At 41.4% G+C, this 23,106-nt stretch overlaps 2 protein-coding genes across 3 annotated transcripts in view; one reads left to right on the top strand and one right to left on the bottom strand.

Annotated features, from left to right (window-relative positions):
- Nucleotides 1-18,016, bottom strand: part of gabrb3 (gamma-aminobutyric acid type A receptor subunit beta3) — a 50,704-nt gene extending 32,688 nt beyond the window's left edge. The window contains exon 1 of one of the 2 annotated variants that reach the window (XM_030726708.1): nucleotides 17,584-17,678. In XM_030726708.1, coding sequence (XP_030582568.1) covers nucleotides 17,584-17,678 — 95 coding nt within the window. Of the gene's footprint in view, nucleotides 1-17,583 lie in introns of both variants that reach the window. The other variant, XM_030726710.1, reaches the window with a different exon arrangement.
- gabra5 (gamma-aminobutyric acid type A receptor subunit alpha5) lies at nucleotides 1,078-22,816 on the top strand. Its single transcript, XM_030726712.1, has 10 exons — nucleotides 1,078-1,446; nucleotides 2,431-2,515; nucleotides 2,702-2,820; nucleotides 3,734-3,801; nucleotides 4,652-4,872; nucleotides 9,252-9,334; nucleotides 16,441-16,584; nucleotides 19,230-19,382; nucleotides 19,662-19,873; nucleotides 21,464-22,816. The coding sequence occupies exons 2-10, from the start codon at nucleotides 2,433-2,435 to the stop codon at nucleotides 21,764-21,766; spliced, it is 1,386 nt and encodes a 461-aa protein (XP_030582572.1). The 5' UTR covers nucleotides 1,078-1,446; nucleotides 2,431-2,432; the 3' UTR covers nucleotides 21,767-22,816.
- The last annotated feature ends 290 nt before the right edge of the window (nucleotides 22,817-23,106 follow it).

Below are 23,106 nucleotides of genomic sequence, written 5' to 3' on the forward strand. Positions count from 1 at the left end.
AGCTGACTGTGAAACTGAGCCACGCTGCATGCTCATAAGGTGTCTTTATGTGACTCACATGAATGCATTTAGGTTCATGTATAGTTATTTTTAAAGTGTCCTTGTGTATAGTTCTAGTTATCACTACTTTCTGTTTCATTCATTTGCTTCATCTAATAATTTGTACCTGATTTGCAGCATATGAGGCAGAGAAATTGCAACAAAACTTCTCTTAACACCCAATGCACGCTGTGTACAAGTGCTCTTCTATTTCTAAAAACAAGCACTAATCTGCACGTGCAAAATGTAATAGTTTAGCCTTCTTGGAGAGGTTACTTAACTTGTTTGAGGTAAAGAATTAGTAATAGCAAAGAAAATGTATCATATTTTTAGCATCTCCCTAAAACAGAATCAGCTGTATTGATGTTTTGTTTTGTTTTTTAAATTGAACATATTATTGTAATTAATAAAACATGAAAACAGTGACTGAGAAGATGAATTCATCAGGAAAGTGTTTCCTGAGGTCAGAGTAACAGAGCAGTAGGCTCTCTTTATCACAGACTTCTATACAAGAATAGAAAAGACTAGCCCTGTGCTGGAAGTTTAAGGCACATCCATCTTTTATATACAGTCTATATATAATGGGTACATGGATGTCACTAAATTCGTGGTAGAGGAATAAAAAAAATCTGTCGTTTATTTTCATGATGTGATTGATATAATGCAGTCACAATGCAAAATCTTTTGTAAACTGCAATCTGACGACAGTGCAGTGGTTCAGTTCAGCTGCCTGACACTTCATGCAGCATAGCATGAGTGCAGCTGCCATTTAAAACAACAGAACAGCGCTGAAGTGAGAAGAAACCTGGTGATGTAACAGTAAGTAGTGTATGTGTGTGTGGTATTGTGTTACCGTTTACTGATAAAATAATTAAAGCTTTTGCAGGCGTCGCTGTGATTCTGAGGATTATTATTATTACTTTGATTCTTTCCTGGTCTTTGCCTCTCTTTGCCACCCCCCTCCCCTCCCCTCCCCTCCCCTCTCCGTCTCTCATCCCTCAGCATCTCTCCTCCGCTCACTGGCCACACATCCTCCCGCTTCTCTGCACGCTCGCCTGCTCATTTCGCACCAAAGTCTACATTTGCGCTCAGCTTTGCCTTTGGATACAGTATTGGATTTTTTGCTAAGCTGGCTTTGTGCTCGCGGCTCCTCGGAGACCGAACTAAAGGATGGTCAGTCAGCACAAGTGTTGGGAAGCCTTTATTTTTTCGCTGCCAACCTTTTAATCGCTCTGGGGAGAAATAAACCTCGCTGACAGTGAAATTAGTCCACATCTTCTCCTCCTTCTCTCTTTCCAACATCCAGTTATTGAGCGCGGATGGAGGTGTCGGTCTTAGGAATTGAGCAGTGCAGTCTGCGTAAGTGAGAGACCTGCGGAGAAGTTTGACTGCGCATCGTCGTGTGTGGTAAGCTTTGGTAACTGCGCCTCGGCGCCTGTGCAGCACAGCGTTATTTTAGGCCACTACAGTATGAGATGTAGTGGGACGGATTAGAGAAGAGGCTGGAAACGAGTATCTGCTGCTGCGGAGGACCTGCTCCGGTTAGATTTGGTGATGAAAGCCGGGGCAGGAGAGCAGGGATCCACGCTTCCCGCCCTCCTCATGGGTGGTTAGTCAGCTTGTAGACATCTGTGCCTGAGTTAAGATGATGCTGCGAAGGGTGCGCACAGTCATAGCAACACAGACGTGGTTTAAAAGACTCCAGCTGCGGTGCAGAGAGGCGGGATTACAGCTGCGCTTGTGAGGAATCTTGTAGCTGCAGCACAGGTGGAGGCATTTCACCTGGACACACACGCAGCAGAGCTTGATTCTTTCCTCTGCTTTGCCTGCTGGAGCAGTGGCAGTCTTGTCTTTCAACTGAACTGAAACACTGCTCCAGCGGTTCTCTGAGCACAGACAGCATCCTGTGCAGAATTCATACAGGCTTTTGCAGTGAGATGGGTGGGCTATTCGCGGGCTCCAACAAGGAGGGAAGTCACTGTTTGCAAGTCTGATCTGTGAAAACCCTTTTTAAATAACAAAAAACAAAAAACAAAAAAATCCTTGGGTTTTATCAGCTTTCCCTTGTTCTTGTCACACCTCAGCTGAAGGTCCGATCATCTGCAGGTCTTACAGATGTTCCCTTGTAATGCTTAGGAAGGCAGATGGCCTTCCTAACCTTTGAGATTCTGTATTGCTTGTGTCACACATTATCTGCTGTTAAAGCTTTATGGCACCTATAGGTTTGCAGTGAGTGCAGAGTTTATGTGTGGAATAGTATGTGGACACATCTGAAAAACTTTAAAGCTGAATTCCCTTAATTCCTGATGATTTTGAACTAAGACTCGCAGAGAGCACTGCTGGTACAAAGACAGTTATTCCCGTTTTAAACTAGTGAGTGTGTGCTTTCAGGAATGGACGATGGAAAGTGCTGCAGCTTCGCAATGAGGCGTCTGTGGTTCTGTGTCTTGCTTGTGAGCATCACCTGCCGTCTGAGGTAAGGAACTGGCTCCTAATGTCAGCACACAGTAAATGCACATTTTTCACAAGCTTAATGATTTGGTGATTGTGTGATGTTATTTTTGATAAGCAAAAAATCAATTTTAAAGTTATCATCTCGCCTATTTTTCTAATTCACTTTTGTCCAAAATCTAACATTTTTCTGTTCTGGTGGTTCTTCCAGTCTCTCCCAGGAGGTAACTCTCAAAGACACAGAATTAAATAACAACATTACCGTCTTCACGCGCATCCTAGACGGTCTGCTGGATGGTTATGACAACAGGCTCCGGCCCGGACTGGGAGGTAGGCCCAGTGGATATATAAACCTCCACACCTGTGTCATTTTTCATAATAAACGCAGTCACAGGTATAACGTGAGAACTGATCGTGTCTTTATGGACAAATCTCTAAGGAGGGTTTCTTGGCTAATGGAGGACTTGTACAGAAAAGTAACTTGTTTGATGAAAGAAAAATGGAAAAGATTCCCATCCTTGAGTCTGCTCAGAGAAAAATACGCTGCAACATCTGCCTTCTGCTCGGCCCACAAAATTAGTCTGTATTCATGAGACACATGACGAGCTGTTCTGACCCCCTCTAAGTATGATTTAATGGCACTGTGAACATGTGCTGAAGTATGCAGCGTGCTGCTGCGACCTTGAGAGAACCACTTTATCATTGGTTGGGAGGCAGGTCCTTTGTTCTGCAGCGACTGTAAAGTTCTCAGTAAAAGAGAAATAACAATTAATCCCTCTGAAACAGTCAGCACAAAATACTTAATTTTGTTTTCCCCATAAATTATATTTCTCAAACTGAAAAAAAAGTATAATTAAAGGCCAGATATGTAAAAATATAAAAGTTAAAAGGACTGAGACTGATAACCTTATTGGTATATGTGTCACTTACTGAATTACTGAACAATATTCAGGTATCAAAATCTGAGCATTGATGCCGCAGTGTTAAACGTGGCAGAGATTAATCTTCATTAAGTTGCTTTTGGAAGGATGGACTGCAGTCATTTCCTTTCTTTCTGAAGCAGCTTATAATTTACAAACTCCAAACGGGTCACGTTTGATTAGTGTTGGCGATAAAACGAGGTTACAGATTTAATCTCTGTCCAAAGAAGCAAAAAATCAGAATCAGTCCCTCACATTTAATCCAGACGATGTTCCGAATGATAATGTTGGCTCTGCGCTCACCGACGTCTCTTTTCTTACAGAGAAGGTGACGGAGATCAAAACCAACATCTTTGTCACCAGCTTCGGTCCAGTCTCCGACACCGAAATGGTAAGAACCTACAGCACTCTCTATAATATCACACTGCAATACACTAAATATATAAAAAAGGGTGAAAATGAGATCCACGATACACACAGATTAGGTAAATTATATAAACACAGTGTCTGATCAAAACTTATAGAAAGCAGAGAGAGCACGTCCTCTGTTAACGTCCTGTTCTACAGGTCTGAAGCAAGTTTTGGATTTGCCCCCAAGTTGAACAGATTCTTCCTTTTTTCATGTTTCAAGTTTCATGAAATTTAGACCAATAAAAGGCAGTGATCACATGTGATTCAGCTTGGTGAAGGGCTCACACCTGAACTCTACCTGTATGATGTTTGATTTCACTCAGTCATCACCCTGCTCTTCCTTCTTAACCCTCAAGCTACGATAACGGCAGAGGGTGATCCCACTATATTCTATGTTTTTATGTTTTATTGGCACTATTTGTGTTTTTCATACCTCTACGGTTTCCTTCATCTGTAACAGATGTTCTAAAATGTTCTAATTATGGTTTTCAAATCATTTTTATGCAATAAGAAGGTAAAAAACAAAAAAAGTGTACGTACAAAATCAGATTTATTTAGACAATCCTCGTGTGTTACTGCTTACAAAACAAGTGTTTCAGTAACTTTCCGTTCTCCTCAGCGATGAAAAGTTTAGGAGCAGTAAATAAATTTATGGTAGGAAACAAAATATTGGCACACAGAAACAGCTGGGCTCATAAAAGACCCCGCTCAGTCACCTGAAGGTTAAAGTTAATCATAATGCATGGATACATTTTTTTTAATCCTCTCCCAGTGTTAAGATGCATGAATGACTTCTCCCATATTCACGGGTCTGAGCTGTTCTTCTGCAGGAATACACCATTGACGTGTTCTTCCGCCAAAGCTGGAAAGATGAGCGACTTTGCTTCAAAGGCCCGATGGAGATGCTTCCACTGAATAATCTCCTGGCCAGTAACATCTGGACCCCTGACACCTTCTTCCTCAATGGGAAAAAGTCCATCGCACACAATATGACTACACCTAACAAGCTGCTGCGGCTGAAGGATGATGGGACTCTTCTCTACACCATGAGGTAAGCCAACCTTTTGTCCACCTTGAACTGCAGGCACTTCTTTCTCAGTCAGTCTTACATTAAAAACCTTGACTCATAAGAGCTGGCTAGCCATGTTTAGAGATGTCCTATAATCCAATTAAACCTGGAGAGATGACTGGAACCTCCATCGGCCTGCGATATTCCTTTGGTAATGGTTTTTAAGACCCCTGCTGCTCCATTACAGCCCACACACATCTACTCCATGTCTCAGTGGTGCATTGATGCGTCATCATGTTGTCCTCACGCTGTAAACTGGAGGTCAGGGGAACTGGAAATGTTTGCTTTGACCCAGCGCTCTGTTCTCTCCTCTGCTATTAACTCTGTCACCACATCACAGAAACCTTCACTCTGAAAACAGCACGAGCTGTTCGCAGTGCAGATTTCACATGTTCTGGCCCTTTTAAAGGATGCATGCAGGTCAGGAGCACGTCTTGTTCACAGTTTCTGCTGAACTGGAACTGGAATGGGATTTTTTTCAACATAAAGCATACTAATCCTCTCATTATTAGTGCCGAGAATGGCTTATGGATGCATAATACATTAGAGTCTGTACTGTGGAAGGAGATATATCCTAGATAGAACCATCTCATTTACATCCACTTTCATTTCAGCGCTACGTCATCATCTTTTCAGGTCAATAAATCCTGCAAATCAAATATTAACAAAGGAAGTTTGAGGAAATGGACATGGCTGCAAGTCAAAACTTATTATTGATCCGCTTACTTTAAAATTGCTACAAACCTACAGCACATTTTCTAGTGCAACGAGCCATTAGAAATGAGTTCACAGTGGACCATTAATGCATTTGTGTTCTGGGAACGAGCTTATTAGTGAAACATTTTATGCATGTATTACCCGCTTCTCCTGCATTAGTCGTACTACAGTGTACAGTGCCCAGCTGCTGTGGCATGAAAACATATCTCAGAGAAACATAGATGTTCTTTCCAGGAAGTTCAGTGCCCTGCAGCACAATATACTCCAAAACACAGCACAACATTTCCTATTAATCCAATAACATGTACCTGTGTGAAATAGCATGAATAGCAGCAGTTATCCTTTTTATCAGCTGGTAATATACCTGCTCCGTGCTTATTGGTCAGTATGATTTATTAAGGTCTGTATGTATTTCACTAATTAAAGCCAGTCAGAGCATTCGCTCTAAAGTCCCACTGTGGATATCAGTCATGCTCAAACAAGAGCTCTGCAAAGCAAGACTAACAAACCGATGGCCTGGATATCAGTTTGGAGTTTTGCACACTTTAAGAATAATTCATCTAAAATCATCTATTCTTCTGTGGAACCAGCTCCCAGCTTGGATTCAGGAGACAGACACCCTCTCTGCTTTCAAGATTAGGCTTAAAACTTTCCTTTATAAACAAGCTTATAGTTAGGGCTGGATCAGGTGACCCTGAACCCTCGCTCAGTTACGCTGCTATAGGCGTAGGCTGCTGGGGGGTTCCCATGATGCACTGAGTGTTTCTTTTCATTCACCTCTTTTCATTCTGTTTGTACCCCACTCTGCATTTAATCATTAGTTATTATAGCTCTCTGGCTCTCTTCCACAGTGTGCCTTTTGTCCTGTTTCTCTCTCCTCACAGCAGATGGCCCCCCCTCCCTGAGCCTGGTTCTGCTGGAGGTTTCTTCCTGTTAAAGGGAGTTTTTATTTCCCACTGTCACCAAGTGCTGCTCAGAGGGGGTCGTTCTGACTGTTGGGTTTTCTCTGTAATTATTGTAGGGCCTTTTTTTTACAATATAAAGTGCCTTGAGGCAACTGTTTGTTGTGATTTGGCGTTATATAAAGAAAATTTAATTGAGTTGAATTGAATTGAATTAAATAGGATCAAAAACAACAGCTGCTGTACCAATACTGTAACCGCTGACAGTGACATCAGCAATGACAATGACAGGTAACCACAGTGATGCTGTTACCTTATATTACATTTTTTCATTATTTCATCAATAATTACCCTCAAATTTGTGTCTATAAAATGTCACAAAGAATGATGGCTAATGCATGTTATGCTTTCCTACAGTCAAAGCTGTCATATGCAGACAGAGAGGCTGAAAATTCTCACTGGAATCAAAGAAACTCTGAACTTGAAATCTCTGCAAGTGCAGCAAAAAAACGGTTAGCAATACGGCGAGTATGTTTTCAAGCACGTGTTGCTTGATAAATCACTCCTTCAGTCAGTTATTCTGGCTGTAATCATATTACTCCAGTAGGGGGTGATGTACAGTTTGATGCACAGACACTGAATAGGAGAGTGAGCAGCAACAGATTTTTATAACGTATAATTTGCTCTGTAATATAGACAGTGAATCCCAGGCATATCTGTATTCATATTTGATTCTCTTTCTCACATATCGAGGCTCGTGTACGGTGCTCGTGTGGGTCTAATTCTCACAACACAGCTGAGACAGCAGATGAAGAAATCATACTGTGACAGGATTGCAACTAAAACTCAAAACTGAAGCTTGCTGTGAAAACACTCTTTTAACTGATGGAAAAACTGAAAATTACCTTTCAAGAAAAAAAGAAAAAGAACTGTCACATAATCGTGGGCTGTAAAACTGACTGCAGTAACACAAAAATATGCTTCTTTTGTTTTGGCTGCCGTCAGGTTGCTCAAATTTGTCAACACAACAGGACTGAAGAGGTTTTGTTGCATGTTTGTATTATTTAAGGCAGGGGTGGCAGACATATGGCCCGGGGGCCAGAACCGGTTCACCAGAAGGTCTTATCTGGCCCACTAAATGGCTCTGCAAGAATTAAAACTGTATAAAAGTATTATCATATAATGGTATTATAATAATAAATGACTAATATTTATAATTTTTCCATAAAATGCTCTGCTGTTCCTGGTGTTGTAGCACCAGCATCGTTATAGAATATGTGGTAAGCTCATCTGTTTTTTTCAGTGGGCTGTAAGATAATGTAGATTTTTAGATCATTAAATTAATTAAAAAGGTGGAGGTTTGGCATTTCAGAGCATCAACTGTGATCTATAAATTACACATGTAGACTGATGGAGCTACATTTTCTCATCATGTTTTACAAAGGATTGGTTCATTAAAGGTGAATATTTTCAATATGTGCTTATACGTCTTTACACCAAAAATGGAAAATCTGATTTTTGAAATGGATGCAAATATACACGAGATATCCAAAGTAGAAACTGCTGAAGCACCTGACTGCATCAACAACTGCTGGTCTGATCACTGAGGCAGGTGATTACCTGAACACAGGTGTGGCAGAAAAAGGGCGGAAACACAAAACCACCCTGATACAAGGGAAGGTGCTGCATTTAAGCCTTTACTCAAATACAAATATTATTAGCAAAATACATTTAACTTATAAAACATCTCTCACTCATTGTTCTTATCATAAGTATCAGTGTACCAGCAGGGCCTTGATGGTGTCTGATAGTGTCATAAGTATTTATTAAAACTACAATCATACTCACAATAAATATAAAATAAATAAATGCTTTTGTGGCTGCAACAATAAAAACCCAAACTACTACTACTACTGCTACTACTACTACTACTACTAATAATAATAATAATAATTTTGATGATTTGTGCATTTTTATGCAGATTTTTTTCTTTTGAAAAATCACTCCTACATCTTTGATATTTTTGGAAGCTTAAGTTTAATCTTCCAGTCGGTTTTTACTTATTAGTGTTTTTAATCTCCATCAATATTGTCATAAGATTGACCTCAGGATTTATATAGAAAACATGACTATCAGATAAATGCAGTGGACCCAAAGTGTAGTTTTTCCCAGTGAAATATAGCAGAGCAGAAGTCAAGGAGCAGATAAAAGTCCATCCTTGTCCTGTTGCCATGGTGCAGCCATTTAATGGCAGGCTGAGTTCAGCAGCTCTCGTTGTTCTCCATGTGACCAGCAGATGGCAGTGTTATACAAGGCCCGGTGGTCCTCTGGCTGCTTGTGTGGATGAGCTGTGTTCACACTTTATACCCAACATGAGCTCATTTGTTTTCATCTCCACTAAAGCTTTATTTGTGCGTTATTGTATTTCCACAGGCAGGTGGCATCCTTTCTCCACACAATAAAACTCTGCAGCGCATCATGGCGCCCTCTGCTGGTTCTGATGCTTTTTGCTCTGTGTTAGGAAAATAGTTTTTCACCCTGCTGTTCATTATTTCAGACACTGATGAAGACAGATTGAGATTTTTGTTTGTTAATGTTTTTTACTACCTTAAACACAACAAGAATGAAACAATACTACTACTACTAATAATAATAATAAGGGGTCATGTTTACTTGTGAAAGTGTTGATCATAATGATGATGTTTCATTTTGCACAGTTCATTTTCTGTCTTGTTCTCTCAGGCTTACGATCTCTGCTGAGTGTCCCATGCAACTGGAGGACTTCCCCATGGATGCTCATGCTTGTCCCCTTAAATTTGGAAGCTGTAAGTAAATGCAACTCTAAGCAAATGCCCACTGCACATAATGCATGTTTAATAATGCAGGGAAGGGTGTAATGTAAATGTTTTATGTCAGCATCTTGGACATCAGTGCTGCACGAGCAGTTCAACTATTAGCAAACCTTTCATAAAAAATGAGGCCACCAGAGAGAAAAGCAGCTTGTTGTTTTGACATGGCATCAGTTTCAGTGCCTTTCTCCATGCAGAGGGCATAGGGACGGATGTAGGTTGGTGTGTCTGACAGGCCGTGTCCCTTAGGTGTAAAGCTATTGTTGCGGTGGTGCAGGAGAGCCATGTAGACACTGACACACTACTCCTGATGAAGCCATTAATCAACATGTCAGGGCTGCTCCTCTGCACCCTTCACTGCCTCGGCTACATTTAATGGGAAATTTTTGAAACAGCTATACACACACACACACACACACACACACACACACACGCACACACACACACACACACACAGGAAGAAGCTGGAGGCATAGACACACCAAATCTAAATTTGCCGCCAAGGTAACCTTTAGAAAGCTAGGCGTACACCTTGCACATGAACCGCTAAAATGCCGCCTTCCTTGTGACATCTGTGTTAGTCAGCTTGTCTCACACAGCTCGAGCAGTCCAAAAATATCTGGGGAGCTCCAGTCCTGTAAGCTTCAGATTAGTATTTGAGGTCTTCCCTGCCACTGACGTGGTGTGGTGATCTCTACGCTTGCCTATGCTAATACTTAGCTGCTCCCACAGCTGCTTTGGCCACCTTACTGCCAAGTGAAACCAGGTGCAGGGATAATCAGAGCAGCTACTTAAAAGAACCCTTTAAAGCCAGCTAGCTTTGTTCTGATTGGCTGCCCCTGATCAACAGGTGGTTAAAACAGAAGGTGGGTGGGGCTTCTGTGCTCAGAGCCAGAGCTGTGACCATATAAGGATATCTGTTCTCACTGACATCACAGGGATCCAGGAGTAGAAAACCTGTGATAAACAGAGTGTTTAGATCAGTCTGCAACCTGAGCTCTGGGCTCCCAGGAGTTTCTTTTTCATGCACTGAGCTCATTTTTTGAAACTTTGGCATTTTTTTAAATAGCAGCATCCACCACTGAAACAGGAGATATATGACATGAGTAGCAACTGCAATAATAAAATAAATGGTAATCCTCCCAAACTGTCCAAATGACACAAATAATTAAGCTCAGTAAAAGCACTGATAAATATGGCTATATTGTTGTTGTTGTGTATTTCTGTAGCATTGCAGGTTTGATAAATTGTGATCTGTCATAATGGCGGTGATGCAGTCACATAGGTTGACTTCCTAAAATTGTCTTTTAAAACAGGAGAACAAAAATCTAAATGAGGTTGTGAGCTGTAAAAGTTCCCATGCAGTATATCCTGTTTCCTCCGACTCCATTAGCCCAAGCTAATCCTCTGACCTAATGGACAGCACTCACCCGTGAGCTCGAGGCTTTCAAAGCTACAGTAGACCTTTCCTTTGGTGTTGTGTTAATCACCTTTCATGGACTGAACTGTACTACCACTCTATCTCTTTGCCTGCCATCGCTCGTCTCTGTCACACAATGTCGGACAATTTAAAGGAAGAAGGTCTTTAAAAGATGTAAATACACCAGAGTGACACGCACAGTTGTTATGTAGTGGACTAATGGTGGCCACATGGCTGTTCCTGTATGTCTTAATGTGTTTTATTCACATTACATCTGTAATCTCTGACTGTAGCTCTTTGGTTAGTCTCACATGTAAGTCAGTGTCCTCTGCACAAATTGCTCAGTAACAACTCAATAGCCCATCATGTTGAGATGGCCTTTAAACCACCCTGATCCCAAACCGAGCAGCAACAATTCCGATCCACGGAGGCCTCTCGGAAACCCAGAGGATCCACCACAGCACACGCCCCGACATGTCAGAGCTGTTGTGCTTTTATGTTTGACATTTCTTGGCCGTTTTTGTGGCAGTTGACCCCACTTCTAACAGTCTCCTGGTTGTAGCTTCATATTTAGTATACCACTTTACATCAGACTCCCCAAAATACAAAATAATTTATTGAAACTAGCTCCCAGTTCTGATGAAGGTTTTATCTACAGTAACTGATGCGCTGTGTTCATCTGTGCGCTTCCTGTAACAACTGCTGTCTTCTTAGATCTACTTTTGTCTCTTTACTGAAATAAGTGAAAATATTAATGAGCAAATGGTTTCCATTTTCCTGAATTTACATAGATTTATTTGTACCTCTGTAAAAACGCTGTAAAAAGTCGAACATAACACACTGGTACAGGTATGCAGGACGCTGTTCTGTCCTTATCATTGCATGTTAGGATGGTAAAGTGCTAATCTGGTGTTGTGTTCTTGCAGGTTTCTCATTATTTCATAACTGAAATAATCACTCTGGTCTTTCACACACCTTTAAATGACCTGAAATTCAAAATAAGACAGAAATATCTCATTTCCAGACAGACTTTTGCTGTTACTACAGGGTTAGATTACACCATGGGTCCCAATAAGATGGGATTACACAGAGGGCTAATTGCAGAAGAAGACACTGGTGGGAACGAGGGAGCAGGTGGAGACGAACACAGGTGAAATCAACGAGGGACAGACAGTCCCAAGAATAAAAATATAGCTGGAAATGAGGAAACTCTTTCAAATAAAACATAATTTCTGGTGTATATCGACTCCAACTAACAGCGGGGTCATTCAAGGACCTAAGTCTTTGTCTAATAAATGACCCTTAAAATGAAGATGATAATGTGTACTGAAACATAGTGAAGGTAAATGGCATGTTAACAGCTCAGTTCATTCTCCTGCATTCATCCACGCTATTTAGATTTGCTCAGTAGAGTGACTGAATTATATAGTAGTTTGATTTGGGGAGTTACCTTGAGCTTGACTTGAAACTCAAGGTAACACTTTCTTTTAAGGCCCGGCCCTAGGCCGTAACTATCCTGTAAGCCGTGATTATTTTTTAATTCCACCGTAATTATTTTTAATTACACCATAATTATTTTTACTATGGCTGAATTATTTTTAATTCCGCTGTAATTATTTTTAATTCAGCCGTAGTAAAAATAATTACGGCAGAATTAAATAAAATTTAGCCATAGTAAAAATTATTACGGCGTAATTCCACATAACTAAAATTTACTTACAGGATAGTTACGGCCTAGGGGCGGGCCTTAAAAGAAAGTGTTACCAAACTCATCACCAGTGTGATGCACTGTATGCTGGGCATTTTCTCCAGTTTAATGATAACTCTGAGTCCAGTCTTTCCAACAAGATGTGCCCCTGTAACCTGCAGGATGGCAAACAGTGACAGTCTGGCTCCTGTTTCTGATTCTGGATTGAATTTTAAGAAACTCTAAATTTGATTAACAAGCACAGACTCTGTTTTTCAGCCTGTCCAGAAAGCAGTTTTGTGCATTATGTGACAGTCTGTGATAACACTGAACTAAAGTTCATTTTTTCTACTTTAGAGCAATGAATGGCTTAGTCATTATATAAAGGTCTTTTGTCTCCTAACACATGTAAGTGTATAAGCCTCGATCTACAGACAAAGCTCTCTGGACTGTTCAAGTGTGGATGAAATCCTGAAGGAAATGATTTGTAAGCGATGAATGTTTTCCATACTCACTGTACAGTACGGTGTGTCATGTATGCTGTCGGTCAGATCTACAAAGATTCGTTTGAGGCAACGTGGAGCGTCTTTAAGACGATAATCCACAGCCTGGTTGACTGGGGTCAATCTAAATTGCAGTGAAGTCTTCTAACACCAAAGTTGCTGGATTAGTGCAATACTGTTAGATTAGATTCTGCACTGCAGTACAATTGAGAGAGAAAGACACACAGATTTAGTGCATCTATGTACAGTACGTGTGGAGTTTGTATTTCAGCACAACTGCGTGTGATTGCTGCCTTTGCATTTTGCAGAGTTTGTTTCCAGAACGAAGCCGGAGTTTGAAATCCAGCCACACAAAGAGGCAGCAGCAGCAAACAGAAGGTTGCTATCAGAGTCTGACCTGTCGCAGCAATCCGTCTCACTGTGCCAACATCCACGTATAACATCAGAACATTAGTGCGTACTGTGATACACTCGGGTGATTATGAGTGAGCCAAACATGAGCTCTTGACAGCGACACCAAGTTAATCTCTGTGTAATGAAGTCAAGTGGTTGAAAGGTCAGGTTCTGTTTCACAGCCACAGCACATCTCTTAGCAGGAGTCGAAGAACAGAGTGACAGAAACGAGTCTGCGTTCCTGCCACACAATATTTAAAAGAGATATTCTCTGCCAGGCAGCTTTGAATAATCATTTAAACTAATACAAGCCTCGGTGAGGCCCCTCAGTTCATGCTCTATCTGGAATAAGCAGCTGCATCTCTCTTCCTTCTCTCTTTAGGCCAACTTTCCTTTGATTGGCTGCCCCTCATAAACAGGTTTTAACGGCAGGTGGGTGGGGCTTCCCCTCTGGGATATCTTCTCTAAGTGACACCATACAGATCCAAAAGTGGAAAAAAACTGTGATAAACTGAGCGTTTAGAGCAGCGTGCAGCCTGAGCTTTGGCTCATAGGGATTACTGTACATACACTGAGCTCATTATTGGAAACTTTTAACATGAATATCCGTCACCGAAACAGGAGATATATGATGAGAAGGTAACGAAAGGCATGACAGGTCAGCTTTACACAGGATATTCTGCACATTGTATTGAAGATATGTGAAGATATGCAGCAATCAGTCAGGTATTTTCTCCATTAATCAATTAACACAGTGTTTATTTTATAAACACCATAAAATCTCAGTCTGTGTTTGCTAGAACAGGATGAGTTTCCTGTCACAGATGAGCATGAAAACCAGAAAATACTGGAATCAGGATTTTCACTCTTTTTTAATTACTCTGTTATGAGAATAGTTGTCCTTCCATCCATCTTCTTAACTGCTTATCCTTCTTTCCCAGCAGTCACAGGTGGAAGGCTGGGTACACCAGTTCATCACAGAGCTAAGATTAATATTCAGTAGTTGACAATCAGTTAATCATGTAATTGCTGCAGCTGTACAGCCAAGTGCTTTCACACAGTGTTGTGTTTGAGTCTTTATAAACACCCCATATTATCATTAAGAAAACCAAAATACTGAAACTGATCTTTACTCATCTTTAAACAATAAAAGCTAAAGTGAAATAAGTAAAGTCTGCCTGGAAACCAACAAATCAACACTAAAAACAAAAACAGGCAAAAAGTACTAAACTGTAAAAACTGCAAAAAAATGAAAAAAAGAGGCAAACAGCGCGCGTGAAACAGTCATTTACTCTTTTATTTTCAGTATGGAGACGCTCTCGTGTTTCATTTAAGGAACCCAAACCTACATTTAACCCACGTTTGAAGATGTCTGCCTCTCCCTGTGGTCAGCATGAGCGCTGCTGGATATTCATACTCAGTGTGTAACGAGCCAAAGGGAATAAACTGAGTGTATTTTTGAGCTCCAGCGTGTGGCTCAATGTTGGAACTACGTGATTTTTTCCCCCTGTTTTTTTCTATTAAATATCCCAGAGCACCTGTATCTGAACACTAATGTGACTAAAGAAGCAACTCTTACATAATTCCACTCATGTAACATCATTTGTCAAACTCATCTTTGCTTGACAGGAAGTCAAAGCTCACAGGGAACATAAAATAATATTGTGAACATGCACCGTGGGTGGACGGCTGATGTGGATTTAGTCTTTTTTTGTTTTTTGTTTTGTTTTGTTTTGGTTTGGGTTTTTTTGGGGGGGGGGCGGGGGGGGGGGGGGGGGGGGGGGGGGGCTTATGTGTGTGAGTGTGTGTGTCTGCATCCTGCTCAGTGTGTTGTTTGATCCATGAAATTACATTCATAATATATTATTTCTGAAAGCGTCGGAGGCTTCAGTATTTTCCTCCAGTGCTCTCAGACAGGCAGGAAGGAGGACGTAAAGGGAAGTCAAACTCCACTGAAACAGCTGTGCTACTCTCACACTTAAATGCCTCTGTCTGGATTTATTTGTTATATTTTTGGTTGAAAAATAATAAAAATACAGTTTTTGTTTTCTTCCTACCACGTCCTGCTGATAGAAAATGTAATGAGTTTAGCAGTCTCACACTCTGAGGAGAGATCTCTCCTCATCGCTGATGGTTGGTAAATGGTGGTTTTATTTTCTGGTATCACAGATATTCAGTATGCCTTGTTTGAAGCATTAAAAGCATTAATTTCTGGAGCTGAATAAGAAAGCCAGCTGAAAAATGAAACCAACAAAACCTGCAGCTCCTCTGATGTCCAGCAGAGGCTCGAGCAGTGAGTCTGATACAGAAGCTGTCTGCTCGGCTTCACCTCAGCTAACTGGAGTCCCTGAACTGGACCTCTGGACCGTGTTTGTGCTGTTGGAGCCTTTTTGAGCATTTTTAATGCAATTATCTGACCAATAATATGGCTGCTGTGGCTTCACTGGACTAACAGACTCACCAAGAAGGTGGAGCTGCAGTTTGCTGAGTGAAATTCTGGGATTGTGGGATGTTACTGATCAGCAGGGATCTGTGTCTGTGTGGATCTACTTCACCCTCTCATCCAAACATGGTCACTTCTGGCTCCAAAGAAACAGCATGGCCACGGCCAAAACGTTAACGCTGAGGCGTCAGAATGTAGAGACCAAAACCAGCCGTCACGGTGGCCCCATCAGTCTACGGTTCAAACACGTCAAAACTATTTTATTAAATCTGCACAAAGCTGCAGAGAGGTGGGTGGGTGCAACACACTCTCCACTTGTAATTCATTTGTGATACGTTAGTGTGGCCTCATCAGGTCCTCAAAACAGAAACGAGTTCAGCGATGCGACCACATTTTGATCAGAATTCAAGAATTCATTCACTAATTATTATAAAACTGAGGAGGACTGAGGAAGTTGTAATATTTCTGTTACTAAGTTAAAGGTCAAACCTGGTCAGAGGTTGTCTGAAACCAGCTGTGACCATGAAGGTTAATGAAGCTGGATAAAACTACATCCTGATATGAAGTTGGATTTTCTCATAGTGCTTTAACAGAATCTTAGCAATCTGCACATCTTTGTGTCCTGTTGTTCCTTAGACGCGTATCCGGTCTCGGAGGTGGTGTACACGTGGACCAAGGGAGCGGCCGACTCAGTGGTGGTTGCAGAGGAAGGCTCCCGACTCAACCAGTATCACCTGATCGGCCAGGACGCGGGCACAGAGGACATCTACACCAGCCGAGGTAAAGTGAAGAATAAATGGACTCAGATTACTCAGATGACTCATCCTATAGCATCTCACACGTGACCTTTTACTTCTCGGCTCACTCTGACAGCAGCAGTCACACAGCAGCTTCGGGCTGTGCTAAGCCCTCACTTCCACCCTATTATCTGTGTTATTACAGTGTTCCAAAGATATTATGTGAAGAAAATGTTTTCAAATCAAGCAGGATAGAGACAATGAATGAATCACGCGGATTTGAGGATGCCTCCCACACATAGCCAGCTGTCTCTGCAAAGAGGAGAGAGAGGATAGTGCTGGGGGGGGGGCAAATAAATAAAATAAATCACTTATCCATGGTCTGAGCCATTGGGTCTGTAGGGTTAATCCGTTTGCAGGCCCATCAGTTGTGCTTTTACTAAGTGACGTCACAACGTAGGGATTGGCTGCTGCGCGGAGGCATGTGGGGTAGGGGGCGAGTGGCATCTGCTTAATTCTGTTATGTAAAGAAGTACAATAATACAATTCTGCTGCTTGTTGGTGGAGAGTTTGTCACAGGAAGGAGTTCCTATAGTGTGATGTATACAGAAATTGCTAGTTAATCCTGAATCTTGGTGTTTACACTGGTGAATATTTGTCAAGAGGTCGGTCATGTTCTTATGCAGTAAGAGCACACCGGAGGAAGACCCAGACTCAGAGTAAGACACAGACAGCTATTCTGTCTTTACACACCCCTCACAGCTCAGACCTGTTAAAGAGGGCAGACACACCGAGCCATTGTGTCCTTAATTAGTATCACTAATCTGGGGGGAAACCCTCTTTAACAAGCCAAGAATAGCTCAGCAAGGTGCTCACGCTGACGTGACCTCTGACCTCGAAGGCTAAGCCGAGGATGATGTGAAAATAGATGCAGGAACTGAACTGAGAAAACCCTGTGATTTCATTAGGTTAAAGACATCAGCGCATCCAGGTTATAATTAAAAGCGGCAGAGCTCAACAGATGGATTCGACGTGTACTCACCAGTTGACCAACATAGCTGCGTTGTTCTCTGCTATGAATGGCAGTTCTCCACAGACACTCCAAAAACCAAACAGTAAAATCCACCACAACTGCATTTTTTCACGCCTCGGAGATTTCCATCCACTTCCAATCCCAGCAGGCGGTCAGATCAGAGCGGGATTCGCCCGGCCGTGCCACCACGGAGCAGGGCTGCTGACTGCTAGTCCTCGGAGCGAAGGCAGCACAGGTGTCCTTTTCATTAAGAACATGATGCTTGTCGTTGCATCTCACAGGCCGTGCAAACTTTCCTGAGGTCCCTCTCAGCCCCCCTCCGCTTCAGTCGTCTGCGCACCTGCTTGTAATCACTGCTGATCCAGGTCTGTTTCAGTGTTCTGGTTCAGGCAAGGCAAGGATGTACGTCCCCAATCAAAGGCCTGGCCTGACAGAATGGGATGGACTGTCTGTCACACACACAGGCACACACACGCACGCACGCGCGCACACACACACACACACACATAGAAAGAGCGAGAGAGAGAGAGAGCGGGAGGAAGCAAGAGAGATATATACAGGATGCAGATTGTGACAAGGGATTAGTGAGACAGAAAAATCGGATTTTGCCAGGAGAAAGCAGCAGTCATCTGTGGATTTTCTATAGTTTATCAGACTCCACGGCTCAACGGGATTTTTGTTAAAAAAAAATCCTTCAAATGAAATCTTCAGTTGGTTAACAAGATATGATGATTTCCCCACAAAACTCTATAAATAATTGAATTCACACATTTGGAGGAAGGCCAGGACATCGTCGAGTAGTTTATTCTCTTCATCGCACGGTGTGAAGAGACGACGCAGCACCTGTTCACAGGCCATATGTTTCAGAAAAGGTGAAAGGTCGCAGAGTTTAATGCTTGGGTCAGACATGTTAGGAAATACACCTGTTATGATACGCCAACACAAGTTCCTCCTCATATGCATGTAAAAAATTATATTGTTATTGTTCTTTTCTCTTTCTCACTCAATTCAATTTAAATTTATATCTGATGTATTACTTTCTATATTTGATGGAAACAGACAGTAGCTATAGAGAGACCATTTAATAGGAACATTTGCAGCATGTCACACAGTGGTTTAGCTGTGGCAGGTGGAACCAAACTCATCAGTGTGGCATTAATGCAGAGAAAAAGTAGGATTAAAAAAAGAATTGGTGGAGACCAGAGTAGAAGCTAAAAGAGGCTGGAGATCCGACCAGCACCCTCCGGTGTCCAACAGTACGACTCCAAATGAAAGGTTAATGCCCCCGTGCACCTGTTTATCCTAGAAGTGTTGCACTTACAGGTTGCAGTGCCCCCAAGTGGCCAGAAAATGCAACAATTGATATGTCAATACATACTTGTCATTGCATTGTTGTTTTTTTATGTTTGTTTTATTGCTTCCAAACAAAAAAGAATTGCAAATCTATAACTTTTCTTTATATCTTTGTGTTTTATGTACAGAGAAACTTCGTACACTGTTGGGCAGTTCATCAACTCGTTTCAAATTCCACCTTTTTGATGTTTAAAAGTTTTTGTTCAGTTTATTTTTTCAAAAATACCACGTGAGCTTCAGAATTGGAGAAAGCTAAAATGTGAGTCCTTTCAGCATCTTGTCTGTTCTGCTGTTTTCGACAGGTCAATACACCGTGATGATGGCTCACTTTTACCTGAAGAGGAAGATCGGCTACTTTGTCATTCAGACCTACATGCCTTGCTTCATGACTGTAATCCTGTCGCAGGTTTCCTTTTGGCTCAACCGAGAATCGGTGCCAGCACGGACCGTCTTTGGTGAGTTTGGAAAGAACGGAGGAATCAACCTGGGAAATAACTCAAATATTTCATTGATATTAGCAGACTTTATATACTGTAGAAATATATATCTGGTAAATGGTTTCTGCGATTCCACTTTTACTTTTACTTTATTCATTTACTTACTTATTTACATTTACTTCACAATCTATTGTTCATGCTGTGATTCATGCCCTGCTTTCATGACTTAATCTGCTGGAATAAAAACCGAAGAACGAGTCTGGTGAGTAAAACTAACCCAGTTTCCTGCATCACCAGGTGTGACCACAGTGCTCACCATGACCACTCTAAGCATCAGCGCTCGAAACTCGCTGCCCAAAGTGGCCTATGCTACTGCCATGGACTGGTTCATCGCAGTGTGCTATGCCTTTGTCTTCTCTGCCCTCATTGAATTCGCCACAGTTAATTATTTCACCAAAAGGAGCTGGGCGTGGGATGGAAAAAAAGCCATGGAGGCCCAGCTGCCAAAGGTATGTGCTACAGGTGTGGATTTACTTCCTGCTGGGGCTCAAACTTGCCCTCGACTCACATTCTTGGAACAAGAAAACTGGTCTCCAAAAGTACAGTTTATTTATTTTGGGGGGTTAGGTCTTGGTGTTGTGTGTAGGGTTATCCTGAAGGCTGGAAATTTTGCCTGTTTTTCTAAGTGCTGTATTCTCAGTACCGTTCTGGTTGTTGATGCAGCCCGTTTGCCAGTCTCAGTCTGAGGGTTTGTATGATGGGGTTTGCAGACATCAGGAAGGTCTAAGGAAAAGAAAAAAACAGGGACTAATGGTGTGCTTTACTGTGTTAACTGGTTTATGACATTTTAATGAAAACCAATAAAAAGAGCTGCCTGTCATGAACCAGAGCGGTCCAGTTAAAGCTGTAGAGCATAAAAGCCAAACAATGGCAGGGTATGTTTGATAGAGCCAGCCTCACTTTAGTAAAATAAAGTTATGTTTTAATTAAAAAAAAAACTCACTAGTTATAACATAACTCTTTGTGTCGACTGTAAAATTTTAGCCCATGAACTGTACATTCAAGACTGTGATGGTTTGGTTTGGTTTGGTTTGACTTCAGTAGTTTGTCATCCGCCATCTTGGTTTTCTGATATATCCGCATTAGTGACAGGTTGTGAGGGGTTGATGCGACATGGAAACTGAAGACGGTGTTTATCGTCCATTTTGACCATAATTTATCAGATTCACTTCATGCTCCATAAATGCATCAGAACGCGTTTACTGAAGTCACAAATCAAGTGAACTGTTGGGTAGTTTTCCCAAAGTAAATCAAACTTCTTTTGTAGCCAGCAGAATCGCCCCCTGCTGGACATTAAAAGGAATTCAGCTTCAAGGTACTTCAGCGGGGGGGCTCTTTTCAGACTTGGAAGCTATGGCCATCTTTTATATACAGTTTATGGTTCAGGCAGTTCAGCAGGCTCACAGTTTAGGAAGATGAAGAGGAACAAATGACCCCTTTCACATTAGTACCTTTTTTTTTGTCATTTATGTTGAAATAATTATTATCAGTGCTGCCTTAGTGGAACAAAATGGGAGAAACTTTAAACTCTGTAGTGTGTTCTCTACTTCCTCTTCCTCTTTCTTTTCGGCTTCATTCTTTCCGTCCTTCCAGCTGCAGCGGGGAGAGAGAAGAGCAATGAAAAATTTTATTTCACACATAATAATAAAGTAGGAGATGAATTAGGCAATGCGTAGAAGTTGAAAAAAGTTGGATCAATATCTTTTCTGCTCAGAGTGCCAGTGCTGTGGCACAGTGCCAGTTCATTATTGCCCAAGGACATTGATCCCTGCCTTCAGATTTCACCATTCATCTTTTATTGTTCACCTTCAGCCCTTGTGTGTGTGTGTGTGTGTGTGTGTGTGTGTGTGTGTGTGTGTGTGTGTGTGTGTGTGTGTGTGTGTGTGTGTGTGTGTGTGTGTGTGTGTGTGTGTGTGTGTGTGAGAGAGAGAGAGAGAGAGCGCCTGTTTTACTATCTACCTGTTTTATTTTGTCAAATGATGAATGTGCCACTTTTTTTCTGTATGCACACTGAATCAATGTTTTTTCCTTCTCCACAGAAGAAAGACCCTTTAGCTCTGTCTAAGAAGCCAAACAACACTTGTTCAGCTGGTGTGAATTACACAACCAACCTAACGAAGGACGCGTCCATCTCGACTATTTCAAACAGCACGGCTGTCCAGCTTAAACTGTCTGAAACCAAGGCCCCAGACCCCAAAAAGACTTACAACAGCGTCAGCAAGATCGATAAGATGGCCAGGATAGTGTTTCCTGTTCTGTTTGGGACCTTCAACCTGGTGTACTGGGCTACGTACCTCAATAGGGAGCCAGTGATCAGTAAAGATCAGCAGAGAAGTCCTTAGTCCTTGAGTCATAGACGTGTTTTTTTTAGCTAGCTGGATAACGTTGCATGTGCGTTGCTTCAGGAACATTTAGCCATGTTTGCTTAGAGTTTGTACATGATTTAAAAAGCTTAATTTGTCAAACTTTACCACTAAGTTATTGATTCGTTTCTGCCGCATTGTGGTCTTTTAAAATTTTTTGGCATTTGGCATTTATATTTTCTCCTTGAGTCTACATTCGATGACGGCTCAGCGAAAGCCAAATGCTATGCAAAACATTTTTACTGTGTTATTATTCAAAGCGGCTCTTACCTTTGTAACTCGGACTTTGTACAAATGGGCTGGAGGTCCAGGAATGTGAAGCTGGGCCCGGCGCATGGAACTTTGCTTCCTTGTTAAAAGCAGATGAATAGCCATGCTCGATACGTTGCCTTCAGAGTGTGATAACTCATCATGAATGCACTGAAATCTCCTGCTATTACATTTCTCAAAAGCCAGTTTTTCAAATTTTACTTGAAAATTGTTGCTTTTTGTTCATTTTTGCTCATGTTATCTATTTCGTACGGCGAGTTTTCATTAACTGTTGTGTTTCTGTTTGTGTTGATCCAATAAAACAGGGACAGATTTAAAGCTAATGTGTTAGTGGCAGCTTCTGTGTAGAGAATCCTGTATGTATGCAAGTTTGGTAGTAGTCTGACAAACATGTATATATGGCCTGCTTTTAGAAAGGCACCACTAAGCCAGTAAGGTTTGCTTCTATGTAATGCATATACAGCACCAGTGTCACTCTAGTCTAGCGCTTTATTGACTGGATATTAGCAAATGATCCAAGTAGCTTGAGCTTTAGAAATGTCGACAGAATTTACAGTTTTTAGGCCACTTTATTGTTTCTATGAGTTTGGATAATAACTTGCAAATATTCTTGATAAATATCTGGTTGCTTTGAGCAGAATGATGTACAGAATCTTTGTTAAGAAATGATCTGAATCTACATTAAATAGAAAACTCATGAGTTAAAGGAATAATTGTATATTTTGTGGAAATGATTTGCTTTCTTGTTGAGAGTGAAATAAGAAGATTAACACCGCTCTCTCTCTGTGCAGCGAATATTGAAACTTTTTACTGTACAGCGCTAAAGAGCTCAGTTTTAGCTTAGCCTAGCATAAAGAAACTGGGACAGTTAGCCTGGCAGCATTTTACGTTCATTTCCAGCTCAATTCTTTAGATTATTTTATTCTAACAGAGCAATTTCATAATTCAGTTACAAAAATCTGGGGCTGTGTAATGTGACAGTATGGAGTCAGTTCAGATTTTTGGTCCCCAAAAGCACACTTTCTTCTCATAGGTCAACATGTGGAAGC

The sequence above is a fragment of the Archocentrus centrarchus genome, chromosome 4 (assembly GCF_007364275.1).
Source record: "Archocentrus centrarchus isolate MPI-CPG fArcCen1 chromosome 4, fArcCen1, whole genome shotgun sequence".
NCBI classification, from domain to species: domain Eukaryota; kingdom Metazoa; phylum Chordata; class Actinopteri; order Cichliformes; family Cichlidae; genus Archocentrus; species Archocentrus centrarchus.

Bases quoted from the DNA above. Each gene is read 5' to 3' on its own strand.
- gabra5 (XM_030726712.1), top strand. From the start codon at position 2,433: ATGGACGATGGAAAGTGCTGCAGCTTCGCAATGAGGCGTCTGTGGTTC. The intron at 2,821-3,733 runs GTAGGCCCAGTG...CTTTTCTTACAG, and splicing joins GCTCCGGCCCGGACTGGGAG to AGAAGGTGACGGAGATCAAA. The intron at 16,585-19,229 runs GTAAAGTGAAGA...TGTTTTCGACAG, and splicing joins GGACATCTACACCAGCCGAG to GTCAATACACCGTGATGATG.